The sequence below is a fragment of the Aulonocara stuartgranti genome, assembly GCF_965226115.1.
Source record: "Aulonocara stuartgranti genome assembly, chromosome: 14".
Taxonomy (NCBI): Eukaryota; Metazoa; Chordata; class Actinopteri; order Cichliformes; family Cichlidae; genus Aulonocara; species Aulonocara stuartgranti.
In genome coordinates, this window is record NC_138950.1 from 21,757,012 (window position 1) to 21,771,933 (window position 14,922).

A 14,922-nucleotide genomic window follows, 5' to 3' on the forward strand; every position below is an offset into this window, starting at 1 on the left:
GGGAAAAAAGCATCAAGACAAAACGAAAAGGAGAAATTAATGATAAAAACAGAAGGTACAATGCACTATTTGCTATTATGGCTACAATTTTGTGCATTTCCATTTTTAACTTGAGGAGTTACACAATAGAAATGGGAAGTATAGTAAGACAAAGATTAGTTTTGTTCACATGCAGACATCTACAGCTAGAAAACGTCACACCCAGAGCTTAGTACAACAAAGCAAGCTAGATAGTCACCCATTACTCCAATTTAGGAGAAAATTTCCAGAAACATAAGCAGGTGGGGGTTTTTTCCTTCTTTTTGTCTGCCTGGACATGCAGAGAAATACAGTCATAAAGAAAACACACCCTCTTTTAGTTGTAAGGTGTGATACAACAGGACGTACGAGAAAAAACGATCTGGTGATGAACGATCAGATGAACAACACATGACCTGTAACGCATTTATTTAGCATTTTAGGTTAAAATGCAGCAGTGTGTGAAAAACTGAGTGCATCCCATAATACAACAGCTTGTACAACCACCTCTAGCAATAACTAAGCCAATCAGCCTCTAAGATTATCATGGGGGATATAATAATGTTGCTTCAGTTCATTGAGGTTTTGCAGGCATTTGTTGATGCGTCATTGTTCTGCTCCATCTCCTAACTTAAGCCAAGCTTTAGCTGGCTTAAGTTGCCTCATATTTGACTTTAGAATACTTTGGTTTACAGAGAAGTTCATGGTTGAAATAATGAAGGTGCCCAGCAAGCCCAAATCATCACCTCTCCACCACTGTGCTTGACAGCTGGTATGAGAAATTTGTGCATTAAGACCAAACATCTGCACTTCACTTCTCCAATTCATAAATCATACTCATTCTAAATGAAGAAGCTCTTGCTCACTGCCTGCAATCTGCATACACAAGATAAACATTTTTTCACATACAATTTGTTTTTGTTCTGCTTTTGTTTTTTAATTGAGCATTTTGTGGTTTATGGGGTTTTGGAAAACTGGAAGTAGTGAATTTGCTGGGACTGGAAAGACTTGCAACTGTCTTGAATGTTTTGCGCTTGTGAATGATGGACTTAACATTGTTGGGAAACACCACCTGGGTCTGGGTGCAGTTCCCCCCTCCAGGGGCAAGGGTACCTAGACCCGGTTTGTAGAGTACGCTTGGGGGAGTGTGATCGTGATCGTGTGTACAGCGTCTCTTTATGTCTGTCTCCACGTTGGTTGAGTGTGGAGTGAGTGCATATGAGAGCATGAGGGGGGGGAATGGATGTTTGTGTCTGTGTGTGCCTGTATGTCTGTGTCTATATGTCAGGCTGGGTATCAGACGCCACCTCTCTGGGGACACCTCAGGCCCTCCAAGGTTTGGAGGCCTATCTCCACCTACCACCACTTCCCCTGCCGGTGGCGGACTCCCTCAGGTGTCGGTGCTTTGGTGGTTCCTTGTGTCTGGGGGTGGGCGTCCAGGTACACACCGGCTCACTCCTTGGCGGCCGCTTATCGGGGCCTGGAGCCTGGGGCTCGCTCGGGCCCCTTCGGGGGTGGGGTGCCCCCGGCCTCTCGGCCTGGGGCTCGGTCACTCAGGCACAGCTGGCGGCCGGCGGAGCTCACGGGCGCGTCACTGCAACTCCCCCTGACTTCTGCTCCGCGGCTGCTGAGTGAGCCCTCATCTGGGACTCTCCTCAGCTCTTACTGGAACAGTGGCGCGGCTGCCCCTCTGTTGGTCTTCCATGGTCTCTTGTGTTCTGGGGGCCTCTGGATGTCTGGAGTTTTGATCTCCTCCATACCTGCTTCACACCCTGGAGGACGGGGCTGTGGCCCCCCCACACTCCCTAGCAGATCGTTACATGGAGAAGCCTTTGGAATACAAGCGCGCTGATCCACACAGGTATGCACACGGGTGTTCACTGCTCGTAGACCCAAATTACACCTTTCTTGGCTGCTACTTCGAAGCACATCTGTCCTGCGTGCTGCACAACAACATTGAATATTTAGTATTTACTGCTGTTTACACTTAGCTAGATTAATGCGATGGTGTTGTGTTTAGTATGTTGCTTTGTTTTTTTTTTGTCTTTTTTTGCTTGTTTTCTATTCTTCTCTCAACAGGTGATCCAGGAGATTTTTATTTTTTTTCTCCCCCCTTTCTCACTGTCCCTCTCCCCTTCTGTTTTTCCTTTCCTTCCTCTTTCTTTCTCCCTTTCCTATCTCTCACTCATGTCTGTCCCGTCTGTAACATCTGAAAATAAAATATAATAAATAATAAAAACAAAGATCGACCAAATGGACCAATACGGCAATGCCACGATGATCCATTTGGCAAAGTAAATCCATTGGGTATCCTTGTTGGTCTTCAGACAACAATTCTGATGGCTAAAGAACCAAATGGGACAGGCGGCAAAGAAAAAAAAAAAACATTGTTGGGAAATGACGTTAAAACTCTTCCCAGACTAACACACAGCAACAATTGCTTCCATTGCTGCCATCTTTCCTGCTTGGCACTGTTGTGACACACCTAAATGCTTCAGGCCAGCAAACTGCCAAAACTTCTGCGTTTATAGTTGTGCTCATATTTGATGAGTGGACTTGATTAGAAGCATGTGGCAGTTAATTACCCTCCTAATTACTATAGAATCAGTAAGGGCGTACGTAGTTTTATGGCTTTCATCTGAGGTTGTACTTACGTAATGTTAAGACCTGCTAAAGTTATGATGAATAAAACACTAGAATTAGGTGAGGGTTTATGACTTGATTTCTCTCTTTGTGCATATTTTGATGAATCTCAAAAAACAGTGTTTTATAAAATATACCCAACAATAAAAAAAATTATATCATGACAACACAACCAGGAAAAAAAAGGCCACACACACACACAATAAGTCTTCCTTTTATAGGAAAATTTTAATAGTTATTCAATGTTCTACATTTTACAGTAAATATACAATTACAAACTTGGCTTAGTTATAGTACTAAGATCACTAACTGATCTTTTAAAAAAACAAAACAAAACAAAACCCTCAACAACAAAAAAAAAAACAATAATAAAAAAAAAAAAAAAAAAAAGGAAATTTAAAAAAGAAAAAAAAAAGAAAACAGATTTACACTTCATATCACAAGCCTGACGCAGGTCCTTCACTCTGGACCAAATAGCTAACATACAATTCACTTCTCTCAACGCTGAACAGACGTTGGGCTTCAGTTTCAAACACAACCTTACGGTAACAGATATACCATAGCATGTGCAAACTGGGTACCAAACTAAAACTTCCAAAGATGGGGTTGTTCATCGTACTTGATCCAGAGGGATGCAAGCAGTTTTTTTTTTCTTCTTCTTTTGTTTTTTTGTTGTTTTTTTTTGGAAGACAAGGAATTTCCACTTTTTGCATCACATTTAGTGTCAAATCAAACTAAGAGATATCTCTGACAAGTTGAAATTAAAAAGCTGCGGCAGAACATTGAAGACATTTAAGAGCCTACTATTCACTTTGATAGTAGTGTTTTAGTTTATACTTGTGAAAAACTAAGACTTTGCAACTGCAAGGCAAAAACAAAAAACAACAAAAAAAAAAAAAAAGAGAGAGAAGGGGAGGGGAAATGGAAGAGAGGATAGGTGTTATGAAATGCTTCTAGTCACATTTTCACTGTCAAGATAAAAAAAAGAAAGAAAATAAAAGCAAAAAAGGTTTGGAAATCTACAGGTTGACGGATGACGCGGTGAAGCAGAGTCACGGTTAAGACAAGTTTGCACACCCGCCCCCCTCACGCTGCAAAGTGTGCAACTGCCCATTTTCACTTAAGTGCAAATTGAAATAAATGAAACAAGGAATGGAGTGAAATGAGGAAGCAGTTTCATCACTCTGGAAAAAAACTAAACAAAACTGAAACTGTTCCCAGCCTCTTCACTGGGTCTCCACATTAAAACAAAATAATTTGTTTTTGAACTTTGTTCCACAATCAAAAAAAAAGGTCAAAAATACAGGTCTGTATTTTTAGTGATGTTCTGGTTGTCCAGACATCTAAAACTATCTCCCAATAAACCTACAGCAATTTGAGAAAGTGTTCAAAGGTGACATTTAATTGTGAGTTTTACATGCAAATGATTAAAAAGGCTCAAAGCCATCAGACACAGATGCCACATTAGACTTTGTCATCAGCGACATCTAGTGTTTAAAAAGGCGTCGATGTAACAACCATCGCTTCTGCAGTTCAGACGGGGAGGTGAGGGATGCAAACTTTAGGCAGGTTGGCACAGAAAGGTATGAGAGTTAAAAAAACAAACAAAAAACAAGTGCTAAGAGTGAAGACGGGAGGAAACAATATATGATCCGACATCATTTTGCATCCCTGAATGTGATGAAACCAGATGTGTAATGGAATGCCGAGTGGGCACAAAGTGAAAACGGGGGTAAACCCAGAGAGGAGAGGAGCAAAAGTTAAGAGTCAGGCAGACAATATGCATCAACAGTGTGAGAAACAGGACAGCAATATGGGAAAAAACCCCAAAACTAAACAGATTCACATGAAGCCAGACGCAACGAGGACTCAGAATTCACCACTTAGGAGAACAAAGTAATATTTATCGAACAACAACTGGTGAAATATGGCACAGAACAAAGGGCACAGAGGCTGAGGGTTTTCAAGACATCATTCAATACAATTCTTTGAACCCACAAAACAGAAACGGACAGAAAAAAAGGAAAACTGATTCTAAAGGCATCCATTTCAGTTCTGTCACCGATCCTCTTTTTTAGCTTTTTTTTGTAACATATCGTAACGTCTGTAATTTCAATGGGAATCTGGTGATAAGAAATCCCACAGTTTTATGTAAAGACCTTGTGTGAACTCCACTCCCTCCTATAGAAACGGATATGAAGCGGACAGATGCAGAAGAGGTAAAACAAAAACAAAAAATAATATATATATATATATTAAAAGCACAAACAGTAGCTGCCACACTGATGCAACCATGCTTAGCTAGAAATACATTACTGTACCACTTGCTGTATAAATATACTGCATGTTTTTTAAACTTAGAAATCCAATGCTATAGTGAAATACACCTGAATATTATGCATACCCATTATGCTCAATTGACCATAGGGAAAGAAGAAGAAGAAAGGAAAGAAGATTTAACTGAGAAATACTGACAAAAAGTAGTGGTTGGTTAAATAAATCCTAATGGAGTAACATCACTGCTGTCGCAAGAAAATGTAGTTTGTGAACTTGTGAAGTTTCACCAGCTTTAAATTAAAATGTACAAGATCCTTAAGCGGCGTCATTTCCTCACTCTCATGCTAAAAACACCCACTTGATATCGGCTAAAATACAAGAGTCGCTTTAAAAATGGGGCCCAAACGTAGGCGCTTTTCTTCCGACAGCGGAATTATGCGATATTTTCTTGAGAATTAACATACTAGTGTACAAACATCTGGACTAAGAATACCTCAAACACTCGACCTTATTGTTTTATTTTTAATTAGGATATAAATTGCTTCTTCCTCCGTCTTGCACTACAAAGTCTAGGTACCTGTTACTTAGCATTAAATTATAGTAGTATAGTCAAGTTTCTTTTTTTTGTCTTATGTTGTGCAATATTTCCTCACAATGTTATTCAATACTTCAAAAAAATTTGATATGTCTACTTTTCTTAGCAGTAACTGTAATAATTATTGAAAGGCGGCTGCATACGGAGCCTTGAATCCATATTTAGAGATTACAACAATATGCATTTGTTTATTTAAACCCCCCCAAAAAAGAAAATCAATTCAAAATGCTGATAAAATAATTACTGTACGTTAAAGTTGGAGGCATTCCCCTCTTATTTTATTGCAATATCAAACCACTTCATCCACATACCCGTGCGCTAAATGCTTTTTTTAAAAGACCAATCTACCCTCACAGGAATGTGAAGTTCTCCTTTGAGCTTTTTTCTTCTTGTAAATCCTGAAAAAATGCCACAGGCCTCACCTAAAAGTAAATCCCACCACGATCACGACTACCCCACACTGACGAGGACCAATACACAAAGACTTAAAGTGCCGCTATTACGTATCTGTGTTTAGATTTGCTTACATAGCCCAATGTTCTCACCGAATGGAGTCATTCTCTCCCTGAAAACACTGCCATGGAAATGCTTTGGCTGTAGCCCAGGCTCTTCTTGTGTTACATATCTATGTCACTATGTAACAGCCATAATCTTGGCCTAGAAACCAAGAAGTGAAAAAAAAAAACAAACACCCCACCTACTCGCCTATTATGACCTTTTTGTTGAGTTCTTGTACAAAATGATCAGTTTCTGCTGAATTACATTTGTCTCCACAACAATAATGAACCCTACATGTTTCATTTTAGCATGGCACACAGGTATAAATATTTACTCGATCTGTATTGTATTTGACTGTAGACAAATTACCAATAAAGTTCTTCTTTCTAACATAAAAACACAAGAAGAAATGGGTGAAATAATTCCACAAAAACATCTAACAAGACTGTCATATTTTCAATTTCCTGACATTAAAGTTCAGAGATGAGAAAATCTGGCTGAAGCTAAAAGTTTGTTAGTATTTGATGGCTCTTAGAGGAGCATCCAGTTATGAATGTGACCAAGTTTGATTGTCAAACTCCTTTAAATCTGCATTCTATCTAAAGACCAGCAGATGGCGATAGCTGTGGCTGCAAAAACACTTGTGGTCCTAAAGAAGTTCACAGGCTCATCAACTCACTTTGAGTCACACTGAACAAAAAAGTCTGTTCTGTAAATCTTGGTGATTTTATTTATTTTTTTATTTTTTTAAAATGATGATTATTTGCTTGCCCATGGGCTAATGACTTGCCAATCAAAAACCAATAAAATACAGTTTCCCAGTCAGACCCACGACTCCTTGTAACATCCATTCTTTTGCAAAATGGGGCTTAAACAAACATGAGACGTCACAGTATCCATCCATCTTTTATACAGTCTGGGTACAGTGAAGATTTCAAGAGCCAGGAGCCAAAACCGAGTGTTTCGGAGAGAGAATGACAAAGTTGCTGAAGCACTGTGGGAACTAATGTGTGACTAAAAAAAAAACATGTTGTTGTTGTTGTTTTTAATTTGTTTAACTTTAAAATCAATGAAGTGGAAAAAATAATTGTGAATACAAGCGTAACTGGGCACTTCAAGCTACATGACTAAAAAGCCGTGCTGCAACATGGACCTTATATGCTGAACAGATTATTAACAGACTGCGTCCAATCAGAAGGCTGTGATGTGCATAACATTTAGACGGATGGACTAGATTGAATTCTATTCATCTATCCAATGATATTTATCTGACAGGCCCATTATTTAATAAAAAATTCAATAGTCTGGGCTCTCATCTGCAGGCCGTTTGGTTATTAGTCCTCGTCTGGAAAATGGAAGGAGGAGGACGAGATGATATATTCACAGTGAGAAAAATCAATGTGCATCACATACAGCACAAAAGAGCCGTCTGTTTGTGCACCTCCTTGCAGGCGAGTAACAAACTTAACTCTCTTGTGCCTTAAGATGACAGCTGTGAATATGTCATCTTGTCTACTGTTCTCATTCCTTCCGGCTCTCCTCCGACATCACCACCGATCCCTTTAAACTCCATCACTGCTGGCTGTGTCTCCCATGCACACCCCAGAAATCCATGTGTGCGTGTGTGTGCGTGTGTGTGTGTCCACCAGCTAAAACATAACTGGAGGTACTGTACAATAAGCGCCACTAAGTGACGGTGTTTCCCAAAACACAACAGGAGCCCCTGTGTGTGTGTGTGTGTGTGTGTGTGTGTGTGTGTGTGTGTGTGTGTAAGTGTGTGTCAGAAAGTGTGCACGACCGTCCAAGCTGTTGTCACTGTTAGTATAGCTGTATTTTTTTAAGGTTTTAAATGTACTTACCTACTCTAACCACAGAAAGAAAGCTGACATGACCCAAACCACCCAGGAACGTCCTCTATAGCTAGGATAAAATTTTGATAGTGTTACAACATACTAGCCTGCATAGTATGTAGCATGATGTTTGTACTAGGTACAATGCTAAAGCAGACAAAAAATGTGACGCGTAGCATTACAGGTGATGGCTGGTCAGTGCTCATAGCACTCCTATGGAGGCGTAACAACCGGGATGACAAACTACTGCTGGACACAGCTACACTGGAAGACGACCGAGATCAAACTGAAAAAGGATGAGGAAGAATTTGGGGGGAGAGACTGCAAAGTAAGGTAACTCATCTGAGTGTAGCAAAAAGAAGGAACATTAAAAATCAACAATCTGTAAAACTAAAATCCTAGTTGTGTTGAAACCCTGTGCTGATATCTAGTCATTAAAAAATTTGGCAGCATAAGTCAATAAGTCTTTGTGACCAGTGGAGATGAAGAATAATAAGTGCCCAATATTCTCCAGCCAGCTGAGTTGCAGCAGGCAGAAACACACACACACACACACACACACACACACACACACACACACACATACACACACACCAGCACAACACAGTAACAGGAGCGCTCGACACCCGTGATTGGTCAAGAGTCCTTCTGGAGTTCCAATGACAGACACAGCAAAGGAAAATGAGGAAATGAAATAAAATAACAATACAAAATAAGATAATGATTGGTTGGCAGATGAAAAGGAAAAAAGAAAAAGAAAACAAAGAAAAAGCAGCTTTTGTAAAAATGTTAGAGAATGTCGCATAATAACAATGATAGTAAAGTGGCTGTTGCACTTTAGTTTTGTTCTTGCAGACAGATGCAGAGTTCCCGTGATTACTGACGGGAGCTCGCGGTAAGATTCGAGCAGTTGCATACGATGGTGGACTCCAGATCTGGTGGGAAAGAAAAGCAGAGGAACACATAGGTGATTGAGTTAAGACTGCCTCAGACCTCTGAGGGAAGAAGGGGAAAAAAATGGCGAGGCAGCGCAGTTTGTTAAAGTCGAGAGAGACGGGGATGAGATGAGGAAAGGAAAAGGTGGAGAGGAGGGGAAGAAAAGGAGGAACCACCAGATGGAGCACAGAAACATCTTAAAGAGGAGGATCTGAAACATCAGGAGGGGAGATACTTACATGATGGATGGGCTCTACCAGTGAGGCGGTACGTAGCTGTACCCAGGTGTCCCTTGGGGCCTGTAGGTTGGCACAGTAACTGGGTGTGCTCCAATTGGGGGGTGTTGTGGCGTTGTCAGCAGAGTCCCTACACAAAGAAAACACCACCAAGGATGCAAAATCAATTTGTACCCGAGCTGCATCTACCAATCATGCACTTCTTTTTGTTTTTTTGCAGCAAAAAGGCAATAAAATAAAGAATAAAATGTTTTTTTAAGTCCAGGGACTTAAGGTAGGACTAAAAAGGTAACAAAGGGTCTTTGCTAAAAACATTTAAAATACACCAACACGCATTGGCCTGCACCATCTTCACAGATACTATCAGGGCTATTGCACTTTCACCCATCACAGGTGGGCAACAAAATCACACATTTTCATTTTTCTTTACCTTCTCGGGGGGCAAAGATGAAGAAAACGATCCTTTAATTAATGCTACAGCTTTTTTTAAGCAAACAAATTCAAAAGCTTTCATCAGTGCCGTAATAATAATATTACTACAAAAAAACACATCAGATGCCCTCCTGACACAGCTCCAAAGGGATTTGTGTCTCCTCCAGTAGAGCCATCACAAATTATGGTCGAGAGTGAAGAACAGTTATTATGTTGGTACCATATTAGGCCCACATGGAAAGAGTTCACAGTTGCTTTCATACCTGCGCTCATGGCCATGGTTGTCCCAGCTACCATCCCCATGGCAGCCATGCCGTTGTTGCGAGGAGCAGGTACAGGGACAGGGGCCGGGTAGAGGGCTGTGGAGGGGATGCTGTTAGGCTGCACCACGGTGGTGTGATGGATCACATGTGGCTGAGCGGCAAACACTGGCTGGGTGTAGTACGCTCCCTGTCAGGACAAAACATCGGAAAACCTTCAATGATTACAAAACATCTTAGCAGAAGAAACTTCTTCAAGTGATTTTGCATTACAAGAACAAGCAAAACAGACTGAAACACAATACTTTGAAATGGACAGAAATTGAAGCCGTCTCTTCTTTCCACTGCACTTTTCAAAGCACCAAATTACAAAACAACAACATGATTGCCTTATTGTTGTTTTATTGTGTGCGACTGAATCTCAAAACCAAGTTCAATTCAATCGGTTTTCTAATTTAATAATAGCGAATGTTTATTTCCCCACATTTTTGGATAACCAAGCGTGTTACTACCGGCTAAAGTGTGCCATAACAAAAATCAGCCAACGTCAAATGTCTGTGTTTTCATCAAATGTTTTCGTCAAATGTTTTCGTCAAATGTCTGTGTTTTCATTCATCCAGGTCACGGTTGTCTAAGGACTAAGGTCTAAGGACATTGGAAAATAAAGAGAGGGTTCTTTAGCCCTCGCTGATGGTAGAGAGTGACATCTTCTGTATCCAAACAGTGTCCCTGTAGGCTGGAGAAATGCGCTTTTCACTCAACAGTCCAATTCTGCAGAACAGAAGCTACCTATGAACATGATAAGTGCTCTGAATTTAAACGAGGAGAATCAACAGCCATGTGACAGACCATTTACTGTCACAAACGCTTCGCCTAATTGTTTTTAATACAGAGTAAAACGACGCAGACTGAGCAGGCAGCACAAATGTATTTACTGGAGTGGCTGCGTTAAACGGTTATGGCAGCCGAGCAGCTGCAGCAACAAACCCCATCAACATTTTCCACTCACTCCAGACATCCTCACCTGTGTGTATAGGTTCTGCTGAGGGTAGGCACTGCGGATGGGGTACATAGCTGTCGGGTACGGGGTAGGGGTCGGAGTATAAGGAGGAGGGGCTCCATTTGACTGAGTGGGGGGCACTTTGTATGGAGTTCCTGCTGGAGTATATCCTATACAACGAAAGAAAAGAGAAATACAACATAAATTTACCAGCTCACCAAGAAGAGGTCTTCTTAAATCTAGGAGAGTTTCTTATTTACACGTCAATAACACATTAGAATAATGAGATTGAATTCTCCACACTGTCTTTAGTCAGTTGAGCTCTCACACTGGGTTTTTATGAGTAACTCTATACCTTAAACATTTCATTGTTGTGTGTGTTTCTATGTTTAGGGGGAGCAGCAGCAACAAAAGAGAGTACAGACTCACCCTTTTAGCACTCATCCTCACATCTCATTATTTGCATTTCCTATAAAATCCACCAGATGGGGACGACTGCCATCTTTTGATGGGATTTGAATATCGAAACAATAAAGCTGACAGTTTATGTATATTTATCCAGTTTAAGCACGAGCTTTGAAGATAGGGGCTTTGCACTGTGTATTGAAAAAGCCATCTACTGACTGTATGTGAGGTATTTTCAGGTTTTTTTTCACAGATTATATTCTGCAGTATACGCTGAAACCAACAACCACAGCAGAGCTGCAACATCATTTCACATAGTATCCCCCCTGTAGCTGACGCTACGTCACTGGATGAAAAGCATGACGTTGGGGACAGTAAAGGAATCTGGCTCAGACCGCTGCATTCATGTCCGCTCTGATCTCTGGGGGTGTAGTACCTCTGAGCCGCCACCTGGAGGAGCCTGAAGGTCAAACATGCTACTAGCTAGTTGCTGCTGCTGTGGAGCTTATGAAAGCACTTTTCTCACACAAGGACAAGGGAACAAAGAGATGCTGGCGCTGCTCTGTGGCTAAAAGTCTGTGTGTGTGTGTGTGTGTGTGTGTACACACATGCTCTCACATTCATTCTTTGCACTAACATGCATGCAGGGCATTAAAGGACAATGGTGCATGACAATCACACAAAAGCCCTGCTGATAGAAAACACTTTGTCTCCTCAGCGGTCTTGAGAAATAATGACCAAGACACGTTTTCTAATCAGACGGAGGCTGGCTTGTCTGGCCGATTCATTGTTGTCACTGATACAAAATCTAAACATTTTAATTTCCCCATAAATTAACCACTGTGGAGTAAAGGGTAAGATATCTGCAGTCAAGCACACACACACACACACACACACACACACAAAAAAACAAAAACAAAACAAAAACAAAAAAAAACCCCAAACCAAAACAACCCTGATAATGAGTCTCGGGTTTCGGCTGGAACAAAGCTGACAGAGCTTTGCCAAAGCATACCTGATATTTGGTTAGACTTCCAAAAGACGGAAAACAAACTCAGGGAGGGAACAAGGGGAGGAAGCTTCAAAAGCGGCACAGATGAAAAGTACAACCCCCACCCTCTCTGCTCGAGTACCACACTCAATATTTAAGACAATAGAAAACAATTTCAGTCGCTATTTTCGCTCCCTGCTGAGGAAATTAAATTTAATCCATACGTCCAGTAGCATTTTTTTTCTGAAAGGTACTTTAATCAAAATTTAAAGCAATTAATAGATTCTTGCATGATTATATATCACATCTTTACTGCTGTTATAAAAACACATCATTATCTCTGAATTCAGTAACAATGCATGTGTTCAAAGACTCCATTAAATAAAAACATCTTGCTGACACTACAAATCATTTATTTATTTTTCCCTGAGCTCATTATCAGTCCCATTCATTTCACCATTCCTACTCTTTTGGTTATTTTTTTTTTTAAAATCTTTTTATTTAATTGCTCAACGTTGAACAATCCTTTGTTGACTTCCTTCCTCGCCTACCCCCAATCAGATCAAATTGCATTACTGTATAATTACCTTTATTACCACAAATCTGCACAAGATTGAAAAATTGATATCCCGAATGAGCAGAACGATGAATTTAATGCTTTCAAACAATGTAATAAATGTTTTTTTTCTTACACTTTGACTACAAGAAAGCCTGCAATCACCAAACCTAAACCATCTATACATGCATATCAGGAAAGCACAACTGTAGTCCCATCTGCTGAGGGGACCACACAATGAACCCCAACAGAGCACGCATTTGCTGCTATATGGGCACTAGCAGCTGCTACTGGCTAGCTTCCCACTCCTTCGCCATTAATGCCCCTTTAGGCTGAGATCATCACTTAATTCATATTGCCTTTAAACGACTCGAGTCTGTGTGCAGCTCTAAACAACATTGTAACTGCATGAGTGATGGTAATGCTCCGTCAATTTTTATGAGCATGGTTTGGTTCGTAACTTAATTGTAACCGCACGTGACTCTGATAACCATTAAATATGTAGGAAACTGTATTTGCTTTAGGTTAAACACGCATCATAAACGGACAAACTCATTGCATCTCTACGCAGCGCTGCAGTGCCGCAGTAGCAGTGATGGATCCTCTTTAAATTAAAATGTCATCAGTGTGTAATTTATTCAATACATTAAGTGTTAGACAACCTTAACCTTAACACTGACTAACTTTCATTTCACACCATCACATTACTCAGCTGCCAGACTGCGCGGTTACAGATTACTCATCAGGAAGATAAAAACATTTCTGAAAATTATTAAGATAAATTGGAAGCGCAGTTTGTTCAGGCTTTTCAAGGCATTTCACAAACACTCGGTTCTGAGTTTTTAATGATCATTTCTGCATCACGGCAGAATTCACAACGAGCAAACTAGGAACAGTAATAGCACTGGACTCAAATTCACCAATGCAGGGATGAAAAAGCACGTATGCTAGGAAAAGAAGGCTTGTGAATTTATGTACCCATTTAACTCCACCTCAGTGTGAGGTTCTCTCCTGTAATCTTGCTGTCATTTTAAGTCATGTTAGTTTCTCTCCTTTGTGCTGCTTCACTCTGCGTGTGGGCGTAACCACTCCTAACCAGCTTGGTCTCGTGGTAAAACGAGAGAAAAGACTTTTTTTAAATTTTATTTTATTCACACGGACATGAATTGTCACATTTTTTGCCATTAAAGTCAGCATTCCTCTTAAATTCTTGTATTTCAGTTGGAATTATGCTTTGAGCAGCCTGTAGCTCGTATGCTGTCGTGAGGCTTTCAGCGAGGACGCATCACCCTGACAACCAACAAGTCTTTAAAAAAAGAAAAAGAAAAAAGGGGCAGCGGTTGTAGTTTGACCCAAACAATGATTGAAGTGCTTTTACTGGCTAAACTTAACAGAGCAGTTTTATTAAGGAAGTTAAAGCGCCTCTTGGCTGCTGTTGTGATGAACTGATTTTATATAAATAAAACTGAATTAAAAATAGCATGAGTGGCAAAAATGTAGTCATGTAGTTCTCTTAGAACAAAACAAAAAAATCTTCTACTTTGTTTACATGTAGATATGAGGAAACTGTGGTCAGGAACAAAAAAAAATTGAAATGTCACAAGCTTTTAATAAACTGGTGTGAGACTGTCGTGTTGACTTAATGCACACACAGTCATGTAGACATTCAGAGTCTCAATAAACATGCCCTTCAGTAGTTCATCGGGCAACTTAGAATACCTTTTTTTTTTTACTAAACTACTAAAACTACATATATGTTCTCCATATTTTGTATTTTACTTTACTTTCCCAAGTTGATAAAATCATTAGTGTTTTTAAACAATCACAACCATGTGGATGTGATGTGGCCGCCTTGTATTTTGAGCCTGGTCGATGTTACTGTTACTTACTCGGGAGCCAAATGGAGCATGACAGAAATTATTTGTAAAAGCATTTGTCTATTTTCCATTCTGCGTTGCTTTGCCTTAATATAAATCGTTTCTCATGTTTTAACTATTCTAATCTTGTATTCAATTCAATTCATTTTCATTTATATAGCACCAAATCACAATAACAGTCGCCTTGAGGTGCTTTATATTATGAGGTGAGACCCTAGAATAATACAGAGTAAAAACCAACAAACTTCTCACTAACTGCTCGCTCATAGGGGGGAAGGAAAAAAAACCCTTTTAACATGAAGAAACCTCTGGCAGAACCAGGCAAATAAATCAACCCAGCAAAGGCAG

General features: G+C 40.2%; 1 protein-coding gene across 2 annotated transcripts in view; it reads right to left on the bottom strand.

The window, feature by feature from the left end:
- Window positions 1–2,870: 2,870 nt before the first annotated feature.
- fam168a (family with sequence similarity 168 member A) overlaps window positions 2,871–14,922 on the bottom strand; it is a 47,951-nt gene continuing 35,899 nt past the window's right edge. For both annotated transcript variants that reach the window (XM_082502036.1, XM_082502035.1), the window contains 4 exons: window positions 10,770–10,915; window positions 9,749–9,935; window positions 9,057–9,183; window positions 2,871–8,816 (listed from right to left, as the gene is read on the bottom strand). In XM_082502036.1, coding sequence (XP_082358162.1) covers window positions 9,071–9,183; window positions 9,749–9,935; window positions 10,770–10,915 — 446 coding nt within the window. In that variant the 3' untranslated portion in view covers window positions 2,871–8,816; window positions 9,057–9,070. The remainder of the gene's footprint in view (window positions 8,817–9,056; window positions 9,184–9,748; window positions 9,936–10,769; window positions 10,916–14,922) is intronic.